This window comes from Tachyglossus aculeatus, chromosome 6 (genome assembly GCF_015852505.1).
Source record: "Tachyglossus aculeatus isolate mTacAcu1 chromosome 6, mTacAcu1.pri, whole genome shotgun sequence".
NCBI lineage: Eukaryota > Metazoa > Chordata > Mammalia > Monotremata > Tachyglossidae > Tachyglossus > Tachyglossus aculeatus.
In genome coordinates, this window is record NC_052071.1 from 21,657,290 (window position 1) to 21,682,574 (window position 25,285).

The 25,285-nt window shown below is 53.0% G+C and overlaps 1 protein-coding gene across 2 annotated transcripts in view; it reads left to right on the forward strand.

Annotated features, from left to right (window-relative positions):
- Positions 1-1,059: 1,059 nt before the first annotated feature.
- The window catches only part of SEPTIN6 (septin 6), a 62,379-nt gene continuing 38,153 nt past the window's right edge, over positions 1,060-25,285 (forward strand). For both annotated transcript variants that reach the window (XM_038747916.1, XM_038747917.1), the window contains exons 1-2: positions 1,060-1,201; positions 17,708-17,822. In XM_038747916.1, the coding sequence (XP_038603844.1) occupies positions 1,172-1,201; positions 17,708-17,822 (145 nt within the window). In that variant the 5' untranslated portion in view covers positions 1,060-1,171. The remainder of the gene's footprint in view (positions 1,202-17,707; positions 17,823-25,285) is intronic.

The window sequence follows — 25,285 nt, forward strand, 5'->3', positions numbered from 1 at the left end:
GGAATAAATATGTACAAGTAAGATAGAGTAATAAATGAGCACAAACATAGTCATTCAATTGTATTTATTGAGCGCTTACTGTGGCTAAGTCCAAGTCGGCAACATCTAGAGACCTGTCCCTACCCAACAGCGGGCTCACAGTCTAGAAGGGGGAGACGGACAACAATGCAAGACATATTAACCAGATAAAATAAGTGGAATAAATATGTACAAGTAAGAGTAATAAATGCGTACAAATATATTCATTCAATCGTATTTATTGAGCGCTTACTGTGACTAAGTCCAAGCTGGCAACATCTAGAGGCGGTCTCTATCCAACGGCGGGCTCCCAGTCTAGAAGGGGGGAGACAGACAACAATGCAAGACATAGTAACCGAATAAAATGAATGGAATAAATATGTACAAGTAAGATAGAGTAATAAATGAGCGAAAACGTATTCATTCATTCAATTGTATTTATTGAGCGCTTACTGCGACTAAGTCCAAGTCGGCAACATCTAGAGACGGTCCCTACCTTACAGCGGTATCACAGTCTAGAAGGGGGAGACGGACAACAATACAAGCCATATTAACCAAATAAAATAAATGGAATAAAAATGTACAAGTAAGATAGAGTAATAAATGAGCACCAACATAGTCATTCATTCAATCGTATTTATTGAGCGCTTACTGCGACTAAGTCCAAGTCGGCAACATCTAGAGACGGTCCCTACCCCACAGCGGGCTCCCAGTCTAGAAGGGGGGAGACGGACAACAATACAAGCCATATTAACCGAATAAAATAAATGGAATAAATATGTACAAGTAAGATAGATAGAGTAATAAATGCGCACAAACGTCTATGCATCTGCCCAGGTGCTGTGGGGAGGGGAAGGAGAGGGAGGAGGGGGAGAGGGGTAGGTGGAGGAGGCCATTATTTGGGCTGGTAGCCAGGGTGCGGGCCGGTCCCCGGTGCTCCTCGCTCCCCCGGGCCCCCCGCCCTGAGAGCCGGCCCTCTGTCCCTCCCTCCCTCCCTCCGTCCCTCCCTCCCTCCCTCCGTCCCCGCCCAGCCAGCCAGCCGCCTTTAGGCCGCGCCCCCGAGGGCAGCCCTTTCTCCCGGCCGGCCGAGCTCATCCACCCACCGGCAGAAGGAGCGGACCCCCCCGGCGGACCCCCCGGAGCGGACGGCCCCATGGCGGCCACGGAGATCGCCCGGCAGGCCGTGAGTGCGGGGCCCGGGGCGACAGGGGGAGGACGGGGCCACAAGGACGCCCGCCCGGGCCTCGCCCACACCCCCCCCAAGGACGGACGGACCCCCGCACAGGCGACCCCCCACCCCCCCAGACAAGCCACCCTCCGGACCGACAGACCGGCCCACCCCCGCACGGACAGACCCCCCCTCCGGACAGACCGACAGACAGACAGGCCGGACCCCGGACAGGCGACCCCCCCAGACAAGCCACCCTCCGGACAGACCGACAGACAGACAGACAGGCCCGACCCCGGACAGGCGACCCACCCCCGGACAGACAGACCGGCCCTCGGTCAGGCGACCCCCCTCCCCCCAGACAAGCGACCCTCCGGACAGACAGACCCACCCCCGGACAGACCGACAGACAGACAGGCCGGGCCCCGGACAGGCGACACCCCCCCCCCCCCCCAGACAAGCGACCCTCCGGACAGACAGACCCACCCCAGGACAGACCGGCAGACAGACAGGCCGGGTCCCGGACAGGCGACCCCTCCTAGACAAGCGACCCCCCGGACAGACAGACCCACCCCCGGACAGACAGACCGACAGACAGACAAGGCCGGACCCCGCACAGGCGATTCCCCCCAGACAAGCCACCCTCCGGACGGACAGGCCCACCCCCAGACGGACAGACCGACCCACCCCCGGACAGACAGACCGGCCCTCGGTCAGGCGACCTCCCCCAGACAAGCCACCCTCCGGACAGACAGACCCACCCCCGAACGGACAGACCCACGCCCGGGCAGGCCGACAGACAGACAGGCCGGACCCCGGACAGGCGACCCCCCCAGACAAGCCACCCTCCGGACGGACAGACCGACCCACCCCCGGACAGACCAGCCCTCGGTCAGGCGACCCCCCCCCCAGACAAGTGACCCTCCGGACAGACAGGAGCCACCCCAGATGGACAGACAGAGCGACAGACAGACAGGCCGGACCCCGGACAGGCGATCCCCCCAAACAAGCCACCCTCCGGCCGGACAGGCCCACCCCCGGACAGACTGGCTCTCAGACAAGTGACCCTCCGGACAGACAGACCGACGACCCCTGGACGGACAGGCCTACCCACAGACAGACCGACGACCCCTGGACGGACAGGCCTACCCCCAGACAGACAGACCGGCCCTCGGACAGGCGACCCCCCCCCCCCCCCGCCCCAGACAGGGGACCCTCCGGACAGATAGGCTGGACCCCGGGCAGGCGATCCCCCCAGACAAGCCACCCTCCGGACGGACAGGCCCGCCCCCGGACAGACTGGCTCTCAGACGAGTGACCCTCCGGACAGACAGACCGACGACCCCTGGACAGACAGGCCTACCCCCAGACAGACAGACCGGCCCTCGGACAGGCGACCCCCCCCCCCCGCCCCAGACAAGGGACCCTCCGGACAGATAGGCTGGACCCCGGACAGGCGATCCCCCCAGACAAGCCACCCTCCGGACGGACAGGCCCACCCCCAGACAGACTGGCTCTCAGGCAAGTGACCCTCCGGACAGACAGACCGACGACCCCTGGACGGACAGACCCACCCCCAGACAGACAGACCGACCCTCGGACAGGCGACCCCCCCCCCCCCCGCCCCAGACAAGCGACCCTCCGGACAGACAGGCCGGACCCCGGACAGGTGATTCCCCCCAAACAAGCCACCCTCCGGACGGACAGGCCCACCCCCGGACAGACTGGCTCTCAGACAAGTGACCCTCCACACAGACAGCCCGACGACCCCTGGACAGACAGACCTACCCCCAGACGGACAGACCCACCCCCAGACAGACCGGCCTTCAGGCAGGCGACCCCCCCCCAGACAAGTGACCCTCTGGACAGACAGGCCCACACCCGGACAGACAGACCGACCCCCGGGCAGATGGATCGCAGACAAGCGACTCTCTGGACAAACCTCCCGCCTGACACATGGCCCCCCGGGCATACAGACCCCCTGACATGTGGCCCACAGACAGACAGACAGACACGGGGCCCCTGGACAGGTGACCCCTCAGACTAGCAGCCCTTGGACCGATGATGACCCCAGCGGGGACCTGAGCCGGCTGGGCCCTGCCACCCACCACCTGGCCTGGGCTGGACTGGACGCCCCAGGCCTGGGCCTTGTGTGGCCCCCCAAGAAAGACATGCCAGTCTGGCTGTAGGGGCACGTCTGGGTAAGCACCCAACTGCTTCCTCCATGCGTGCCCCCTCTTCTCGGTGTGGGTGCTTTGGGGCACGGTATCTGTGTCATGCGACTCTGGCAGTGTATGTACACCTCTACATGTGTGTGCACCGCGCGTGTGCTTGTGGCTCCCCGTTTGAACATACGGATAAATTATTGGCTCTTAGGGATGCTGAGTTATGCGCCTAAAGCATCAGTGTCTTCTTCTCAGAGGGTTGACGTCCGTGGGGGCTTCTGTGAATGGATGCCTCTTTGTGCATGCTCAGCCTCGTATATGTGTGAGCTACTTTGAATGTGCCTGGATGCTTTGTCCTGGTTTTGGAGGGGTGGGGAGATTGTGCGTGTGTGTGTGTGTGTGTGTGTGTGTGTGCGTGCGTGTGCATGTGAGTGTGTGCACGTGTGTGTTTTCGTGCAAACACACACACACACACACACACACACACACACAGAGGCAGGGGTGCTTGTTCAGCCTTAAAGAAAAAAGTCTTTCCAGAGGATTTCAAACTGTGTATGTCTCTTATTGTTGGCACTCCCCCCGGAAAAACCTCCACGTTCAAACCAGAGTTTTCCAGCCTAGGATGGGCGCAAAAATGCTTAAAAATGACCCAGGGCCTTTAACTCCTACCCTCCGGATCAACGTTTGGTGGAAAGGGGAGAAGGCTTCGGAATTTGGGGTAGACCCTCCTTGTACTTGTGAACAAGTAGGAGGTAGATGGAAATCAATAGGGCCCACTGGAGTGGAGTAGATGGGGGTAAAGAGGGAAATGAGAGAAGAATCAGGAAATTCACTTCTGACTGTGTGCGCATGTGGGTCCGTGCACGCCTGAGGTCATGTGTGCAAGTGAGCGGGGGAGTGGGGTTCTGGATGAATATTTGAGAATTTTCATGATGTCTGCTCCCTAGTCAGGGAAACAGGATTTAAGAGACATTGCTGTCGTCAGCAGGGAAATGCCACCAAATATGAGATTTTGGGGCGTTGACAGTTCCTCAGGATGGGCTGTTTAGGATTTTGCCTTGACTTTACCCCTATGGCCCTTATAGGATGTGACCAGGGACACTTGATTGCTGTTGATTAGATTTCCTTTCCTTCCCTGGGGCTAAATGATAGATGGGACGAGGATATTAATGTCATTGCAGGTAGAGATTGCATCTACCAACTCTATTGTACCCTTCCACGCTGGGGAAGCGACGTGGCTTAGCGGAAAGAGCACGGGCTTGGAAGTCAGAGGTCGTGGGTTCTAATCCCGACTCCGCCGCTTGTCAGCTGTGTGACTTTGGGCAAGTCGCTTAACTTCTCTGTGCCTCAGTTACCTCATCTGTAAAACTTAAGACTGTGAGCCCCACGTGGGACAACCTGATTGCCTTGTATCTACCCCAGTGCTTAGAACAGTGCTTGGCACATAGTAAGCGCTTAACAAATACCATAGTTATTATTATTATTCCAAACGCTTAGTATGGTGCTCTCACACAGTAAGCACTCAGTAAATACCATTGATTGATTGAAACAGAGAGAGGGGAAATGACTGAGCCTCCCACACAATGACTGGGGCAAAACCAGAATTAGAATCTATATCAAACAGCAGAGTTCATCTTGTCAAGGAGTCGTCCGTGTTAAAGAGGGAGCCTCCATTTCACTGTGTGATCTTCTCTAGAAGTTGCAAACTATGTTATCCACATGCACACTCACACACTTCTTTTTTTTAGGATTAGAAATGACAGTGAACTAGACCCATGGGCATTAGCGTGGCCAAAAAAGGCCATTGTGGGATTTACATCCCCATTTAATCAGTGGTATTTATCGAGCATCTACTGTATACAGAGCAGTGTACAGAAAGCACCTGGGAGAGTAAAATAGAGTTAGTAAACATGAATTCTGTCCTCAAGGGACTTACAGCCTAGGGGGAGGGAAGGAACAACTGCAATAGGAGAAAGAGGGGAAAGGGGATATATGCATGAGTTGGTGCCTACGAAAAACGGTATGAAAGATATGTTCGGAAGTAGCAATGCTATCTTTTAAGTGCTTACTGTGTGCGGAGCACTGATACTAAACACTGGAAAAGAACATACAGGTGGGAGTTAGACAGGGAGCTCGCAGAATACACATAACTGAGGGTGTGAAGAAGCTACGAGGTAGCGGTTGAGGTAATGTAACCCAGGGAGATTAGAAATTAACTAGGGAAGGCCTCCTGGAGGAGGGCTTCGAAGATGGGGAGAGCTTTGTCCTGCCTGCCTGACTGGGAAGTTGCCTCCAAGGGATGGATGCCAGTGTTGGGAGAGATGAGGAACGGTGAGTAGATTAGCTGGAGAGGAGCAGAAAGTGCAAGCCGTGGTGTAATGGGAGGAGAGGGTGGATGAACAATGCAGATGGAGCTGACCGAATGCTTTCAAGCCAGTGGTCGAGGTGGGGAATGGATGCGGAGAGGTACGGGCAGCCATTGGAAGTGTTTGAGGAACGGGGAGACAATCGATGGTGTTTATTGAGCAGCCTGTGACAAGTGTCTGGACTATCACAGGGGCTGTTTGGAGAGGATCTTGGAAATGTGGAGGAAAAATCCAGCTGGATTTGGATACGGTGCATTTCACGTACACACAAAGATGAGCCTTTTTTGTGTTGATGGGTTTGCCATTGGCAACGCCTGATGCTATTTTCTGTTTTTGTTTCGACCTCCTCTGGCAGTGCTGTTCTACTGGCTCGTGTTGTGTTCACTCGGAGCTCTCGTCTCCTGGAATCAGGACAGTTTTCACAAATGGGTCAAGAAAACGGTTGCCCAAGGCAGTTCTAGGGTTGGAAGGGGACCTTCAACATTAGGTGGGGGGGGGGGGGGGGCTTGTTTCCTGACTTACTGTTGACTCCCCATTCCTTCCCCCAACTTCACTGTGGCTGTTACTCTGGGCTAAAAATAAACAAGGCAGTTGTGGGGATGAGGGGAGAAAGGAAGTGCCTAGTCTCTCGAAGACCCCCTCCAATCTGGCATCCGTCCCCTACACTCCTCCGAAGCTGCCCTCTCAAAGGTCACCAGTGACCTCCTTCTTGCCAAATCCAATGGCTCCTACTCTATCCTAATCCTCCTTGACCTCTCAGCTGTTTTCGACACTGTGGACCACCCCCTTCTCCTCAACACGCTATCCAACCTTGGCTTCACAGACTCCGTCCTCTCCTGGTTCTCCTCTTATCTCTCCAGCCATTCATTCTCAATCTCCTTTGCGGGCTCCTCCTCCCCCTCCCATCCCCTTACTGTAGGGGATCCTCAAGGGTCAGTTCTCGGTCCCCTTCTGTTCTCTATCTACACTCACTCCCTTGGTGAATTCATTGGCTCCCACGGCTTCAACTATCATCTCTACGCTGATGACACCCAAATCTACATCTGCGCCCCTGCCCTCTCTCCCTCCCTCCAGGCTCGTATCTCCTCCTGCCTTCAGGGCATCTCCATCTGGATGTCTGCCCGCCATCTAAAACTCCAAATGTCCAAGACTGAGCTCCTTATCTTCCCTCCCAAACCCTGTCCTCTTCCTGACTTTCCCGTCACTGTAGACGGCACTACCATCCTTCCCATCTCAGAAGCCCACAACCTTGGTGTCATTCTCGACTCCACTCTCTCGTTCACCCAACGCATCCAATCCATCACCAAAACCTGCCGGTCTCACCTCCACAAAATCGCCAAGATCCACCCTTTCCTCTCCATCCAAATGGCTTACCTTGCTGTTTCAATCTCTCATCCTATCCCGACTGGATTACTGCATCAGCCCCCTCTCTGATCTCCCATCCTTCTGTCTCTCCCCGCTTCAATCTATACTTCACGCTGCTGCCCGGATCATCGTTGTGCAGAAACGCTCTGGGCATGTTACTCCCCTCCTCAAAAATCTCCGGTGGCTACCAGTCAACCTACGCATCAGGCAAGAACTCCTCACTCTCGGCTTCAAGGCTGTCCATCACCTCGCCCCCTCCTACCACACCTCCCTTCTCTCCTTCTCCAGCCCAGCCCGCACCCTCCACTCCTCTGTCGCTAACCTCCTCACTGTGCCTTGTTCTCACCCGTCCCGCCATTGACCCCGGCCCACGTCCTTTCTCTGGCCTGGAATGCCCTCCCTCCACCCATCCGCCAAACTTGCTTTCTTCTTCCCTTCAAAGCCCTCCTGAGAGCTCACCTCCTCCAGGAGGCCTTCCCAGACTGAGCCCCCTTTTTCCTCTCCTCCTCCCTATCCCCCCGGCCCTGCCTCTTTCCCCTCCCCACAGCACTTGTATATATTTGTACAGATTTATTACTCTATTTATTTTACTTGTACATATTTACTACTGTATTTATTTTTTTAATAATGTGTATATAGCTATAATTCTATTTATTCTGGCGGTTTTGATACCTGTCTACATGTTTTGTTTTGTCGTCTCCCCCTTCTAGACTGTGAGCCCGTTGTTGGGTAGGGACCGTGTCTGTATGTCGCCGACTTGTACTTTCCAAGTGCTTAGTACAGTGCTCTGCACACAGTAAGCGCTCAATAAATACGATTGAGTGAATGAATGAATGAAAGGGGAACATGCATTCTGGGGAGGTCAAGGAAGGGGCAAATTTGGACATGGGGCTCTCAGGTTTCCCCGATTTGTCCCTCCCAAACCTTGGTTTTGTCCTCCTGGGTATTTGCACACCCCTTTCCCCCCAGCCACCCCCCACCCGGGACCAAGCCACGGTACGGTCTGAGGAATTCGGGGGACAAGTTCTGATATGGGACGGATATCGGTTTGGTCACTTGTAAAGTAGGCTTTTGGGCCAGCTTACGTTCTTGGCCACCTTCCCCAAAGCCCGGATCACTCTGTTCATTTGCCAGGCCTGCTCCTGGTGCATTAATTTGAAGCTCGGCTTCTCCCTCTAATTCAGAAGGAGTCAGTCAGTCAGTCAGAAGTATTTATTGAGCATCTCTCTGCTTCTGGGAAGAATGAATTGGATGCAATGTTGCCAAATCCCTGAATGGGCTTTCCAACTAGGTACAATAACCGGATGTAAGGGAGGCGAGGAGGCCCTGGAAATTTACTTGCAGATTACTTTTTCCTGGAAACCAGTTAAGTGGTCCACTGCAGAACGGGGGCTCTTAAGTGAGGCGATGAAAGAGCAGCATGCGGGGCTGCCCCGGCTCTGCGAAGCAGGCAGGAGGGTGACTCAGGTTCGTCTCACTGCTCCGTGTGCGATGGGAGCCACTGAAAAGTCAGGTGGAAGGCAAGGTAACAGGCTATGCCCTCCACAGGAAGGGCAAATCACCCCCAGGTGTCTGTCACATTTTCAAAGCTATCTCATAATGGAAATAGGATGAAAATGACAGTTGGCTCGAAACGGCGCCTTACTTCTGAAGCATTTCCCCACTCACCGTCTGGTTCACCCATGCGTCGGTAGGGAGGGAGGTGTCGATTGATCTGTCGAAGCCCTCATGGGCCTCACAACCGTAGCAGAGAGGAGTGCTCCTTTTGTGGTCGAGCCACCCACGTCGTTGCACGTGGGGCCAGCAGACCCCTCTGCTTCAGTACAGCTGTAAGAGGACTACCCGCCTTTCCTCCTGGATCGTCTATGCCCCCTGATCATACCTCTTAAGCACTGGCTCTTTGCCCCATTAACAATAATAATAATAATGACATTTGTTAAGTGCTTACTATGTGTAAAGCACTGTTCTAAGCGCTCGGGAGGATACAAGGTGATCAGGTTGTCCCACACGGGACTCACACTCATAATCCCCATTTTACAGATGAGAGAACTGAGGCCCAGAGAAGTGAAGTGACTTGCCCAAAGTCACACAGCTGACAAGTGTCAGAGGCAGCATTAGAATCCATGACCTCTGACTCCCAAGCCCGGGCTCTTTCCATTGAGCCACGCTGCTTCTCTATCCTATCTATCCTCCATTCCTATCCCCGCAGCACCTGTGTATGTATCTCTACACCCTCCCATTTCCCCCATCTGTAATTTATTTCAATGTCTGTCTCCCCTTCTAGACTGGAAGTTCCTTGTGGGCAGGGATCATTTCTACCAACTCTATTGTGTCATCCTCTCCCAAGAAGTTAGTGCAGTGCTCAGTGAATACCATTGCTCAAAAGGGAGACTGCAGGCTGAGAGGGGGAGAGAAAGCCTGGGAGTGGAGGGTAGTGAGCTCAGCCGTGCAGAGCGGGGAGTGAAGGTGAGGGTGCTATTTTTTGGGGGGAATGGGAGGGTGGAAGAGGGTAGTGTGGTGTGGTGGGTGACCTGGTGGGCCTAGGTTTGGTGGAAGTGCTAGGCAGAGCCAAAATGTTTAATCCGTGAACCAGGCCGAGCTGTATTTTTTTCCTAACTTCCTTGAAATATTTTTGCTTCAGGTTAGGGTTTCTGGGTGGGGCTTGCACTAAGTGTGGTTCCAAAATATCCCCCCAACTCTTCCTCCACCCCCCTTCCCCCCGGCCCCATTGCTGCAAGTTCCTCTGCTATGGTTGGGCCCCCGCCGGGTATGCCGGGCCAGACCAGACCACAGGGCCAAAATGCCGCGGCCAAGCAGTGGAGGATGGAGAACCCCATTTTTGCACCACAGTCGCACACAGCTCCGTGTTGCTGCTACATCCTGCCCTGAGTGTTTCTTGGCTGTGTTGTCTTAGAAACGGGAGTCCATGTCCTAGAAAGTGCTACCAGGGCTGCAAGGCTTGAAAACCCTTCTCTTCTTCCCCCGTACCCTCTTCCTCTCACAACCCCCCGCCCCTCCCCTGCCCTCCCCGGCAATGGCCTTTTTTTCTGAAGACCACCCTAAAAAGTGTAACGTGCCCCCTTACCTCAGACTGGGATATCAGGAAGGAGCCTAAGGAGATGGCAGCGAATGGGGGAAAGATGTGTACAAAAATATATTTAAACAGAGCACAGTCATGGGTTATGTGGGGTTTTTTTTCTTTAAATATCTCGGATCCACCATCCGTCTAACGACGGATTATTTTCAGTAACAACTGGAGGGGAAGATTAATTAGAAACACAGACCCTTCTACCTCCAGTTGGCAGGAAAAAGATAGTGAAGTATTGGTTTCTCCCCGATCTGCGTAATGAAAGGGGGACCACAGGCTTGTAACCGTGCAAAATAAAAATATTATCTTCCTCTTCAGTGGCTTCTCATAAGAGATAGCCATCTGCTGAATTATGCATCCAGCTCCAAGGCAGGCTGGTGTTGGGGCAGTGAGGTGGGATCATTGTTCTCACTTAAAGGTGACCCAGAAAAGACGTTTAACCTTCCGAATGACAGAGGTCACCGCTTTGTATTTCTCCTGGCAGGCGGCCCTTCTGACCCCTGCAGTGGCCCAGGGAGAGTCTTGCCTGTGCTGTGCAGCTGGTGGAGGTGGTGATGTTTATCAGGACCTCTGAGCCCTCTTCTTAATGTGAGAATCGTTCTCTATTCCCCAGTGGATAGGGCCAGCTTGAAGCTGGGAGAGGCGTTGGTTGGCCTAAGGCCTCACGATGTCTTGCCCAGAGTCCGTTGGGATCGAGTGAGCCTAGCGCTAGCAGGAATAAAAAGCCGGTTCCTGGCGGGAGAGTTGGGAGGTGTTTCTGCCTGGGCTTTGCCGCTATTTTTGGCGAGGCAGATGGAGATCAGAGCTGTTTGCTGGGCGGGCTGGGTCTCCGTTATCCTTGACTCCTTTCTCTCTCTCTCTCTCTCTCTCTCTCATTCAACCCGAATACTCAATCCATCACCAAGTCCTGTCGGTTCCACCTTCACAGCATCGCTAAAATCCGCCCTTTCCTCTCCATCGAAACCGCTACCGTGTTAATCCAATTCATCCTATCCTGCATTGATTACTATATCAGCCTTCGTCCTGCTGACCTCCCAGAGTCCTGTCTCTCCCCACTCCAATCCAGGCTTCACTCTGCTGGCTGGATCATTTTTCTACAAAAACGTCCAGGACACGTTTCCCCTCTCCTCAAGGATCTCCAGTGGTTGCCTATCCACCTCCTTATCAAACAGAAGCTACTTACCATAGGCTTTAAAGCACTCAATCACCTTGCCCCCTCCTCCCTACGCTTCACTTTTCTATTGCTGCTCTTCTCACTGTACCTCAATCTTGTCAGTCTCACCGCCAACCTCTCACCCACGTCCTGCTTCTGGCCTTAAACGCCCTCCTCATTTCCGACAGACAATTACTCTCTCCTCCTTCAAAACCTTATTCACTCATTCATTCAGTCGTATTTATTGAGCGCTTACTGTGTGCAGAGCACTGGACTAAGCGCTTGGGAAGTACAAGTTGGTAACATAGAGAGCCGGTCCCTACCCAATAGCGGGCTCACAGTCTAGAAGGGGGAGACAGACAACAAAACAACACCTATTAACAAGATAAAATAAATAGAATAGTAAATATGTACAAGTAAAATAGAGTAATAAATCTGTACAAACATCTATACAGGTGCTGTGGGGAGGGGAAGGAGGTAGGGCAAGGGGGATGGGGAGAGGCAGAAGGGGGAGAGGAAGGAGGGGGCTCAGTCTGGGAAGGCCTCCTGGAGGAGGTGAGCTCTCAGTAGGGCTTTGAAGGAAGGAAGAGAGCTAGCTTGGCGGGTGGGCAGAGGGAGGGCATTCCGGGCCAGGGGGAGGATGTGGGCCGGGGGTCGATGGCGGGACAGATGAGAACGAGGCACAGTGAGGAGGTTAGCAGCAGAGGAGCGGAGGGTGCGGGCTGGGCTGGAGAAGGAAAGAAGGGAGGTGAGGTAGGATGGGGCGAGGTGATGGACAGCCTTGAAGCCGAGAGTGATGAGTTTTTGCCTGATGCGTAGGTTGATTGGTAGCCACTGGAGATTTTTGAGGAGGGGAGTAACATGCCCAGAGCGTTTCTGCACAACGATGATCCGGGCAGCAGCGTGAAGTATAGATTGAAGCGGGGAGAGACAGAAGGATGGGAGATCAGAGAGGAGGCTGATGCAGTAATCCAGTCGGGATAGGAGGAGAGATTGAGCCAGCAGGGTAGCGGTTTGGATGGAGAGGAAAGGGCGGATCTTGGCGATGTAGCGGAGGTGAGACCGACAGGTTTTAGTGACGGATTGGATGTGAGGGGTGAACGAGGGAGCGGAGTCGAGGATGACACCAAGGTTGCGGGCTTGTGAGACGGGAAGGATGGTAGTGCTGTCAACAGTGATGGGAAAGTCAGGGAGAGGGCAGGGTTTGGGAGGGAAGATAAGGAGTTCAGTCTTGGACATACTTATTGAAAGCACATCTTCTCCAAGAGGCCTCCCTTGACTAAGCCCTCCTTTCCCTTTTCTCCCACTGCCTTCCTCGTCGCCCTGACCTGTTCCCTTTATTCATCACCCGCTCCTGGTCCCACAGCACTTATGCACACATCTGTAATTTATTTATTCATATTAATATCTGGCTCCCCCTCTTAGGCTATAAGCTCACTTTGAGCAGGGAATGTGTCTGTTTATTATTGTATTGTATTCTCCCAAGTGCTTAGCACAGTGCTCTGCACACAGTAAACGCTCAGTAAATGTGATTGACTGACAACTGACTGGGACTCTGGGTCTCACCCTGCCGGCCCAGCAAGAAGCTGATGTTTAGTCAATTAGAAACTAGATTTGTGTGTTTTTTCTGGGGAGGGGGAGGGGCATTCTTTCAGCCACCAGCAGAGATACGACATGTGGTGTAACTGTTCACAGAAACCGCAGGTGACGGGAAGGAGAAAAAGGGAGACAACAGGAAGTGAGGCAGGGGTCTTGGCAATCGCCCTGCTCTCAGGATTTTACCTTAACTGTTTCTACTTTCTGTTGGTCGCTTCACTGCCGGTTGTGTTGTCCTGGTTGCCAGGGCTGAGATTTTGACTCTGGCACATTGAGCGGCGAATCGCTCTCCTCTCCCTGGTGGCCGACCTCCTATTCATGCCTCAATCGTAAAAATTTTGGTATTGGTTACCTGCTTACCACTTGCCAAGCACTCTGCCTAACCACTTGAGGTAGATATATTACCATCGAATCAGGCCCAGACCCTGTTCCACTGGGGTCTCGCAGTCTAAGGGGTTGGGATAATGGGTGCTTAATCCCCATTCTACAGATAAGGAGGCCGAAGCCCAGAGAAATTTTGTGACTTGTTCACGGTCACACAGCAGGAGAGGGGCAGAGTCAGGATTTGAACCAGGGTCTCCTGAGTCTCGGACCTGTGCCCTTTCCAGTAGGCCACACTGCTTCTTTCTTGCCTGGTGCTCCCTCCCGCTTCATATCTGGCACACCAACAGTCCCTCCGTCTTCAGAGCCCTGTCAAAATCGCATCTCTGCACATAGTAAGCGCTCAATAAATACGATTGATGATGAAATACGATTGATTGATGATCTCTTCCAGGAGGCCTTACCTGACTAACCTCTCATCTCCCTATCCTCTCTCCCCCATTAACGCATCAGATCCTCACCTCCTAAGCTCTTAGGTATTCTTTCCACCCTCTCTCCCCTATGGGACTTCTGCACATATCTTTAAACTCTCTTGCTTTCCCTACATCATATATTTTAGTATCTGCTTCTTCCCGTTAGGAAAATCATTGAGAGCCGGGTGCCCTGCTGACTAACTCTATTGCACTCTCGCAAGTGCTTAGTCCAGTGCTCTGCCCAGAATATGCTCTCCATAAATATACTATTGTGGGTTTTTTTTTGTTTGTTTTCTTCTTATGGTATCTGCTAAATGCTTACTATGGGACAGGCACTGTGATAAATGCTGGGGTAGATACAAGCTAATCAGGTTGGACACAGTCCATGTCCCACAATGGGATTCACAGTCTTAATCCCCGTATTACAGATGAGGTAATTTAGGCACAGAGAAGATAAGTGACTTGCCCAAGGCCACACAGCAGACAAGCGGCAGAGCCGGGATTAGAATCCAGGTCTTCTGGCTCCCAGGCCTGTGCTGTTTCCACTAAGCCATGCCGCTTCCCTGTTGATTGAACTGCTGGCTGAGATAAGGAAAGAAAGATGGAATAGGCTCATTTCCATCTTTGGGATTAGCTGTGGACTGAATTATTATGGGTGTGTCTCTATGTGGGAAGAAGACGCCTTCATTTTCCGATTTATTTCATTCGCCTCTTACGCAGGTTCCTGAATGTGCCGAGGGTCCCTCTCATATATAGCATGTGGTGTTTTTTCTTTATTCCTCACTGGCGTAGAGTACTTGTTTTAATGGCGGAAAAGCCAGACGTGTTTTCCAGATTTTTCCCATCTTGTTTCCTTTCGTCCAATAAACGGATTGTAAACTTCTCAGTTGACTGTGGTATTTATCAAGAGCTTTTCCTCATGCCAAGCACGCTGATGAGTGGGGATAAATGCAGGATAATTAAGTCACCCCCAGTTTATAGATGAGGAAACAGGCCCAGAGACATGAGGTCACCTCCCCAAGGGCAGCGGAGGGACTTGAAGTCAGGGAAACTGTCGTATACTTCTACTGAATTCTTACTACAGTGCTCTGCACCCAATAAGGGCTCAAAAACTATTAATTTTGAGGAAGATCAGTGGTCTGGTGGTTGTCAGGAGATTCAGGCTAAGGTCCCATTTCCACTTTGAGTAAGATACCTAGGGAGCAGTGTGGCCAAGTGGGAAGAGCACAGACCTGGGAGCCAGAGGCCCTGTGTTCTAATCCCGGCTCCACCACTTACCTGCTAGGTGACTTTGGGCAGGTCACAACTTCTCTGAGGTCATTTTCTTCACCTACAGAATAGGGATTCGGTACCTGTTCTTCCTATTGAGAAGCAGCGTGGCTCAGTGGGAGAGAGTACGGGCTTTGGAGTCAGAGGTCATGGGTTCAAATCCCGGCTCCGCCACCTGTCAGCTGTGTGACTTTGGGCAAGTCACTTCACTTCTCTGTGCCTCAGTTCCCTCATCTGTAAAATGGGGATGAAGACTGTGAGCCCCACGTGGGACAACCTCATCACCTTGTATCCCCCCCAGTGCTTAGAACAGTGCTTTCCACATAGTAAGCGCTTAATAAATGTCATTATTATTATTATTATTATTATTATTTACACAGTGGGACATGATTATCTTGTATCAGCATTTAGTACAGTGCTTGGCATATAGTAAACGCCTAACAATCATTATTGTGCGAATCTCTTCGGGCCTGTTTTCCCCTTCACTAACCTGCTCTGCCAATCTGAAGCTGCAAGCAGAGCTTCATTTTGTTCAGAAACTCAACCACCTCTCTTCCTCTGCTTGGCACCTCCCACTCCGTCCTTTGACTTCTTGTGGGGAGAGCAACACCTCTGTGTGGCCGGGGGAGGAGGGGAGGCAAGGCAGATTTACTCCTTGATTTTTAAGCGGAACACACAATTACCGATTGGGAGCCCTTTGAGATCCTTGGATCTCTGTCAACTCGCAGAGTCCCAGGCAAGCGCGGTTAATGTCATGGGGTGATATCCTTGAAGAATTCGATCCTGATGTCTCCAGTGGGAGCAGGGAGTCACCCCACCCTCCTCCCTCTTGCTGTTCAGCTGAGCGGTTGAGCATCCAATGTGTGGAAACTGCGTGACCTAGGGCAAGTCACTTCTCTGTGCCTCAGCTTCCTCAACTGTAAAATGGGGATTCAAGACCAGTTCTCCCTCCTACTTAGACTGTGAGCCCCATGTGGGAAAAGGACTGGGTTTGAACTGATTAACTTATATGGACCCCAGCACATAGAACAGTGCTTGGCATAGAGTAAGCACTTAACAAATACCGTTATTATTATTATTATTATTACACGTTGGGCCACTGGCCGACCAGGAGCCGAGGAGCAGCTGGGACGGGGCTGCAGAGGGTAGGGGTGGAGAGCAGGACGGGAGTGTGGGTGAGGGGCGGTGAGGAGAGCGGCTGGCCCCGGGGAGAGCCAGGTGCAGGCCTGCCTAGAGGAGTTTCCTCAGGCTCCCTCCCACAATAAAAAGCCTCCTCCAAAGAAATGAGATCCTCCGTGAGATTGGTAGTCGTTCCACTGGTCAACTCATGGTTCAAGCCTGCGACCTTTGAAGAGCCGCGGTGCCGGCCTTGGGTGAGAACAGGAAGAAACAGCCCGAGGTGATAAAACATGGTTCAGGAAAGCCTTTCCTGGGCTGTTTACATGGCGGATGACTGCTGAGAAAGAAAATATGGTTGCTACTCAGTCCTTCCTTCCCCGCCAGGCCAGGGGAGAAAGGGCCCACAGTGGAAATTGAATGGCTTTGTTTTCATCGGTGAAAAATAAGTGTTGGAGAATCGGGCCCCCAGAACACAGGATTGGGTTAGCGTTGCAGTCTGCCCTCCCGGGCCCTTCGGCAGCAGCTAAAACTGGGTCCTGGTCTCATCTGGTAGGGTCCCCGGGGTTTCCAATCAGGGGCTGAGCAAAGTCACAAGGGCTCTGGGGAGAGAAACGCTGTTTAAACGGAGGCGAGTGGGCTCCTCGCCGATGCCGATGGCCTTTATCCTAGAGGTTGCCTGTCAAAATGGCCCTTCCGTGGGACTGTGTGGAAAGAAGGGGGAGAGGGAAGGGAGAAAGAGAGAACAGAGCATGGATGGAGTGAAATCAACTAGAAGGGGGTAATTCAGAAAAATCGAATGCTGGCATCAGCCCTGCCGCTCGAAGGAATCCCAACCGTGCCAGTTGGTGCCTGCCTTCCAAGTCCCCCATACTAAATCGGGGATGCGATATGTGACACAGAACTGCATGCACAAGATTGCTAAAAATTTGGCAAGAAGCGTGTTGGCGGCCCGGTGGATTTTCACCACTCCCCCAACCCAGTCTCCCTCCGGAATCGGTACAAATAACGCGGACACCGACAGATCTTTGCCTTGACTGAAGAGGCTATGTAGCGGCCGCTGTTTCCGGCGATACTGTGGGCAGGGAATGTGTCTGTTATATTGCACTCTCCCAAGCACTTAGTGCAGTGCTCTGCACACGGGAAGTGCTCAATAAATACAACTGATTGATTCTGTTGTACTCTCCGAAATGCTTAGTACCGTGCTTTCTACACACAGTACGTGCTTAATAAATACGATTGATTGATTGAGATAAAGGAAGCCTGGCCCTCCAGGGCAGGGAGCCATTTGGCTGCCCCTAAGAAGAGGGGAAACTGGGGCGCAGATGGCCCCCGCCGCTTAGGAGACGGCGACCTCGGACTCGTGCCCGCTCCTGTCGTCGTGCAGATCGGCCTCTCTGGGGCCGGGCTAGAAAAACAGGCCCGCCGCTCGCTCCTCAGGGATGTTTTGTCTTCACTGTCTGGAGCCACCGTAAGCCTCGTGAAGCCGAGGGGGAGGTCTGCAGCCGAGGCGCCGAGATTTACGAGCTCACGCTCCGATCCGGGGGCCGGGGAGGGGGCGGCGAGAGCCGGGCGGTGACGTGACACATCTCTCTGTTTTCTCGTTCAGGGCGAAGGTTGCCGAACTGCCCCCCTCTCGGGACATGTGGGATTTGACAGTTTGCCTGACCAGCTGGTGAATAAATCAGTAAACCATGGCTTCTGCTTCAACATCCTGTGTGTGGGTGAGTATTTCCGTATCGGGGAACGTCTATTATTGACTCTGGGTACTTAATAGTTGGAGGGAGCTTGGAGGTAATTAGGTTAAATAGAACGTCGTCTTTTGGATCTGTTTAGCGTGTCATCTGTTGCTCTTGTTTTTGAGGGCATCTGGTCCATTTTGGGGCAGTAATTAAATTATTCTGGCCAGCCCTAGCCATCAGCATGACAGACTATGGAGCTGTATCGTGAGACCCCTGGATCCTGAATATCCAAGCAGCTGGGTTGGGTGCTGGGCCTCCGGGGTACTTTTATTGCAGCTCTCCTTTTAGAAAATGGAAGACACGCAAGCTGGAGCACAAGTTAATTGGCTTAGATCTCTCAGAAGAGCTAAGAAGCACTGTGGCCTGGTGGGAAGAGCACGAGCTTGGGAGTCAGAGGACCCAGGTTCTAATCCCGGCTCCGCTGTTTGCGTGCTGTGGGATCTCGGGCAAGTCACTTAACTTCTCTGTGCCTCAGCCTTCTCCTCAGTGAAATGGGGATCAGTACCTGCCCTCCCTCCTCCTCAGACTGTGGGACAGAGGCTGGGTCCAAGCTGATGATCTTGTAGTTCGGTGCTTGGCACATAGTAAGCACTTAACAAACACCATAATTCTTGTTCAAGGAACAGGGACCATGTCTCCCTGTCCATGGGGGCAGCAGGCTGTGTTTTCCTGAACCTTTTCCGTGTTTCCACCTTGGAGTTCTTTTCCTGGTTAGGCCAGAAGTGAAGCAAAACCCATGTCAAGTCGTGACCCCCACAACCCTGTTTCCTCCTCAGCTCTTCCAGGTTCCTCCAGCCCAATATTTTGAAGAGTCATCAGCTGAGGACAAGCTGGGCTAGATGAGGCTCAGGTTGTACAGGGTGGCTTCACCGTTCACCAAACAGGAGCCCTGCCTTAGCCCACCCTCAGCGTCTATTTCCAGCTGCTACTCTTGGAGTCATCTATGGCTTTGTGGACAGTGAATCTTTTTTCTTATCGATCTTTACAAATTCCCTAGATTTGTTTCCGTCACTTGTACTCCACCACATAAACAATCCCGTCTCAGGTGGAGACATTTTACCTAGCAAACTTATTTCACTGAAACAGCTTTCTAATGGTGCAGTCCACGGCTGAAAATCATGGCATAAAGAAAGCCCTTTCCTCATTGGTACAGAGCAAAATGAATTGCATGCTCTGGTCATTCTTTGGGAAGGCCAGGTGGCATGCCCGTCGCCAGCTGGTTTCAGCCAAAGCCGGTTGATTTTGCTTTCCCTTTCGCAGAAGGGGCTTTGGCGAGAGAACAGGGATTGTAACTAAGCCAGCAAAGGTGTTGCTCACAGCATACTGGGAGTGCCATGTATACGAACCACAGCTTGGGGTTGGAAGTCCAAATGTAGGTGGAAAGCCCGTTGAATTTGATATTTGAGTAACAGGAAACCTTTCAGAAGAGGGGGATAGAGAGAGTAGCACCTCTTGCCCCAGGTAAGCTTGATCTCCCCCTCATTCACCTCCCCGGGAGGGAGGAATCCTAGAATAACAGGCCTGTGCCGGACTTCCCGAGGGCATTTGGGTTGTCTGCTTCCCTTAGGGCTGCACTGCAGCTCACCTGTCCTGGACAGATGGAGGCCCGGTGAGGTTGCTTCGGTTGCCATAGGTGAAATCAAGCCCTGTGGGTCGTGGAGCCTGAGAGCAAGGGGGAAAAATGTAGCTTTCTGTTTGGCCCCATGCAGACCTCACACCCCTGGTTGTCTTGTCCTGTAACTCCTGCAGCCAAGGCAGCTCACTAGGCCCGAGGAATGGTCAGTCCATTGACACCCCTGATTGACTCTCTGTGCACTGCCCGTCCAGCCCGGGGCAACAGCGGGAGTGGGCAGGCCAGGTGGGAGGCAGGAGGCGGCCTGGGTCGGGGCTCTCCGTCCTTGCCGGAGACAAGTGTTCACCCGACCGTTCACCTTCCCCAGGGATAGTTCCGGCGAGATATTTTGCTGGAGTTGCAGGGGTCAGAGCTGTCAGTCAGCCAGCCCATCAGTGGCATTGTAAAGCACTTATTGTACCAAGCGTCCGGGCGGATGCAATGCAATGGAGTAGGTAGACACAATCCCTGCCCAAAAAGAAGTTTACAGACTAGAAGGGAAGACAGACATTAAAGTAAATTACAGATGGGTATGTACATAAATGCTCCGGGGTTGAATATCAGTGGATTGAGCACGGCCTTGGGAATCAGAGGAACCTGGGCTCTAATCCTGGCTTTGCCACTTGTCTTCTGTGTGACCTTGGGCAAGTCGCTTCACTTCTCGGTGCCTCAGTTACCTTCTCTGTAAAATGGGGATTAAGACTTTGAGCAGCCCAAAGTAGCAACCCAATTTGCTTGTACCCACCCCAGCACTTAGTACAGTGCCTGGCGTATAGTAAGTGCTTAATAAATACTACAGTTATTATTATACAGACCCAAGTGCACAGGCAATGCAGAAAGGAGGCCTTAGACAGGAAAGTGAGGGCATAGTCAGTGAAGGACTTTTGTAGGGGTTGTGATTTTAGGAGGGTTTTGAGGGGGGAGGTGGACATGGTGGTCTGACGGATATGGAGAAAGGGGGGTTCCAGGCCACAGGGAGGGTGTGGGCATGCAGTCGGCAGTGAAATAGATGAGAGGGAGGTCAAGCGTATAAGTTGGGGTTAGAAGAGCCAGGTGTGTGGTTTGGGTTATAGTAAGAGGTGAGCGAGGTAAGTTAGGAGGGGGCAAGATGACTGACTGCTTTAAAGCCAGTAGTGAGGAGTTTCTGTGTGACACAGAGATGGATGGGCCAGTACTGGAGGTTTTTGAGGCATGGGGAATCATGGACTGAACAATTTTATAGAAAAATGATCTGGGCAGCAAAGTGAAGTGTGGAAGAGGCAGGAAGCAGGGAGGTCAGTGAGGAGGCTGGTGCAATAGTCAAGGCAGGATGTGTTAAGGGCTTGGATCATTGTGGCTGCAGTTTGGGTGGAGAGGAAGGGGTGGATTCTAGGGATGTTGTGAAGGTAGAACTCACAGGATTTGATGAGAGATCGGATATGCGGATTAAATGAGAGTGGTGAGTCTAGGAAAATGCCAAGATTTTGGCTTGTGAGATGGCGAGGATGGTGGTGTTTTCTACAGTTTTGGCAAAGACTGTGAGGGGAGAGGGTTTGAGTGGAAAGATGGGGAGTTCTGTTTTGAACATGTTAAGTCTGAGGTGTCAGTGGAACATACAAGTAGAGATGTCCCAAAGGCAGGAGGATATGCGAGTGCGGAGAAGGAGAGAAGTCAGGGCTGGAGATGGAGATTGGGGAATCAGTTGTGTCGAGTTGGTACGGGCAGTCACTGGGGCTTTCCAGCACCAGCTTCAGTCAAAGAAATTCTGAGTTCCTGCAATGAATTTGTAAGCATTTTCTCTTTAATGTAAGCCTCATTTCTCTTTTTTGCCCAAACAATCTCCTGGAACTAATGCCTGCTTGATCCTAAGAGGACTAGAAGGTGGTCTACATCTGACCGTCCTGCAAACCTTATTCGGATTTGGAGGCGGCTCCACGGTGGCCCGGCTGGTCCCATCCACTGCCCTTCCTGCCACCTCCCCTTGGGGCCAAGCAGGGAGCCTGCGAAAGCCCGGGTCTTGTCGGTTTATTCTTTGCCTCCGTCCTGGAGGGCGCAACCAGAGATGTGGATGCAGTCACTAGAATGTGCTTCCACCCCTCTGGAAGATGCTAGCAAGTCGACATACTTGGAGCATCACCCAGAGTCCGAGAGACAGTTGTTCTTTGAACGACTAACACCCCCCGCCCCGCCCCACCGCAACTGAATTCCCCCTGCAGCCACACAACCAAGGAGATGTGCAGACAATTGTAGGCTGCTTTTGCTGCATCGGCCAGGCTCAGGGGAGATTGAGAGGAAACTGAAGTACTGTATCCACCTGGACCAGGAAAGCAAAAATCTCTACCGGTAGCATAATAATAATAACAGTAATAGTAATGATAACTGTGGTATTTGTTAAGCATCAAGTACGTGCTAAGCACTCGGGGAGGTGCAGTACAGTCAGGTCAGACACAGTCCATGTCCCACTTAAGGCTCCGCAATCTAATTAGGAGGGTGTAGGATTTAAACCCCATTTTATAGATGAGGAAACTGAGGTACAGGGAAGTTAAGTGACTTGTCCAAGGTCACACAGTAGGCAAGTGGGGGAGCTGGGATTAGAACCCAGGTCCTCTGACTCTCTGGACCATGCTCTTTCCGGTGGCCATGGTGCTTGTAACACCTGGACACCACACATGCACCACATTTGACTCCTAGAGCAGTTGCATCAGCAACCCTTCCAGGCTGTGCTCAACAGCAGTGGTTGGGGCGGGATCATAAATGGTTAAGGCGTAGAGCAGAGTCAGTGGTCTAACATTAAAGCTCTCCTCGCGGCCGCACGTCTGGCCAGGGTGAGACATGTGAGGAGAACGAATGACAGCAGAGATTGTGTCTGTTCTGTTGTTATATTTTACACTCCCAAATGCTTAATACAGTGCTCTGCACACAGCGCTTAGTAAATACGATGGACAGACAGACTGACTGACAGGATACCCAAGCAGTGGCTAATCGGGTGTAATGGACATTGGGAACTCGACAGCAAGGAGGCTAGAGGAGATATTTTAAGGGTTGAGTCTGACAAAGACTCAGTCGATGCTGTATCCTAGCCGAAAACTGGAAATCCTTTGCAGAGGGACCATCACAGCATGCTGCTGTCGGGAAGAAGTGGCTGTTTGTTGAGCTGCAGCTCTGTAAGGATGATGAGACGGGGAGGCAGAAGTGAATATAGGAGAGAGAGACTCTGTGTGTGTGTGTGTGTGTGTGTGTGTGTGTGTGTGTGTGTGTGTGTATGGTGATGGGCAAACAGGGTCCCACTTTGGCCTTTTCAGCCAGATATGCACCTGAAGGTGAATTTCACCTTCAGCAGCGACTTCTTTGAGTAGGAAGGTCATACGTGTGTGTGTATGTGTGTGTGTTGTTTGTGTAGATTCATGTCTGCAGACACAGTGGCAGTAAGCGCCCTGCCACAGAAGCTGTGCTCTGCCCAGCTCTTTGGAGACCAGAGGACTGTTTTCCAGCCAGTCCTACAACATCACTTCACCTCGAGGGGTGGATCCCAGAGGATTCTGCCTGTCTTCCCAAGCACGTGCAGCCGGAAGTGGATGGGCATTTTATTGTCTGCTGAGGTGTTGAAGGACCCGGGAGTGGCAGCTGCCGGGTTGGAGGTCATGTGGGGCCAAGGGCCACCCTCGGGGGCTTGGGGGGGGAGCACGGGGGCAGGGCCCTAGACTAAGTCAGCCAGCCAAAGCCGTCACGCTAATGGAAAATTGGAAATGGAGACAGCCACCAGCGATGTGCTTACTGCTTGTTCTACTTTTTCGAAAGCCGCATGCATTAAGATTCCCCCGAGTCAGGCCTCGTTTCTTGTTTCCGGTTTGGCTAGTGTTCAGCGTTTGATGGCCGGGACACTCCCCTTGGCAGCCATTTAGAGCCCGCCTTCCCCACTGCTCCTTCCTGCAGACCCGAGCAGACCCCCTGTCTCCCTTTGTGCAGCTGGGGAAAGAGAGATAGCGGGATGGGGAGCAAGGGCCGATTGCTAATTGGGCAACCCTCCAGCCATCCCCGGCCCCGGCCACCCCAAGCACCCCTCAGGGAGAAACTTCGGGCTGACTGACTCTGGCCGCTGGCTCCTCCAGTCGTATTCTCTCCTTTGCTGGCTTGCCTCAAGTTTCAAATATTTTCTGTCCCTGCAGAGGAAGCGTGGTCTCTGCTTTTTGCTGGGAACGGATTTCGCAGGCTGTAGTGGGAAACGGAGTCTTCCTGGCCGGGAGCCTTGGGAGCTGCTCGGCGTCTGGCAGCCGGGCCCGGCTGAGCAGGAGCAGCAGGAAGCGACTGGGGGACCTGGGACCCCGGAGACGGGGCCACTGGCTTCTCCCGGTCCCTGGATTTAGGAGGCAGGGGAGACCTGCGTTAGTTGGTTGAGCCAGGAGTAACTGAAAGGGTCTCCAGGAGCCCTGGGCCCAGGCAGCTTCCCCGTCCCATCTCGAGGCGGGGAGGACTGAGGCTTGGCTTTTGGGCCCAACTGAAGGGGTTTAACCCTCAATCCTGGGCCGTGACTTGGTCACTGCTGTAAAAGCTTCCCGTTTCCTCTCAGAGAGTCAGAGCAGGGACTGACAACCATGTCTCTCTTTCCTTCCTTCCTCCCCCCTCCCTCCCTTCCTCCAAAGGGATGGATCAGCACCTCTCCAGAGCCATGAGAACAGCTTCTCCAGTCTCACCTGGTGGCACACGGGAGGGCATGAGTCGGGGCAGGGGAAGAGAAAGAGAGAGTGTGTGTGTAATGAGGGAAGGCCTCCTGGAGGAAATGGTCTTGCAGAGGGGCTGTGAAGATGGAAAGAGCTCAGATCTGTTAGATATGAAGGAGGAGGAAGTCCTAGCTTAGGGGATGGTATAGGCAAGAGATTGTTATGGTGGGAGAGATGTGAATGAGGCCCATTGAGCAGACTGGCTTGAGAGAAATGCAGTGTGAGCTGAGGGAAAGTGGGACAAGAGAGTAGATCGGGAAGAAGGCGAGAGCTAATTGAAGGCCTGCGAGCTAGTGCCCGGATGTTTCTGACTGACGTGGGGAGGAACGGACAGCTCTTTGAGGTTTTTCAAGTGGGGAGACGTGAGTAGAACAGTGTTTTAGAAAAATGCCCTGAGTAGCAGTGTGAGGCGTTGACTGGAGCGGGGAGAGGTGAGATTGGAGTCGGGACCTGGAGGCCGATATGATGGCTGTTTGGATGGAGGGGAAGGGATGGGCCCTGGAGAAGTTGTGGAGAAAAAAAGTGATAGGGTTCGCCCAACGTGGGTTGATCCTAGTGGAGCTCCATTGGGTTGACAGTTTGGGGCCTAGGCCCTGGCCCTCTGATGCTGGGGCTCCTCCTGGCTCAGGGGAGGCTGCAAGTGTGCCCAGAGAGTGGTGGAGCTCGGAGCCCAGTGGGCATCCAGGGCCTTCCCATCATGAACCATCAAAGTGGTCATAGAATGACATCGCAGCTGCCATGTTTGTCCCAGACAGGGGAGGGCCGAACTCATCCGGCTCCGCTCGGAGTCCCCGCTGGCCTGAGGGCCGGGCTAGGCTGGGGCTCCGGCTCAGGCCCAAATGTATATCTTGAGATCAGAGCCCTCCCAAAACTCTGAGCATCCCTCCGGATCTCGTCACACTGCGGGAAATGAACAGTTTTCTGACTCTGTCATGCTTACGTAGGGTGCCAGCTTTTCTTTTTGAGGGTGGGGTCCCTGGAGCTGAGCTAGGGAACAAATGAGAGGTATAGGCACACATGGGGTGAGGAGATGGAGACATATATCTACACACATGTGTAACTGCTATAGCACTGTACCCCCAGCCCCCCGACATCAGACCACCTTAGGCCTGTGCCCCCAACTAGTCCCGGGCTAG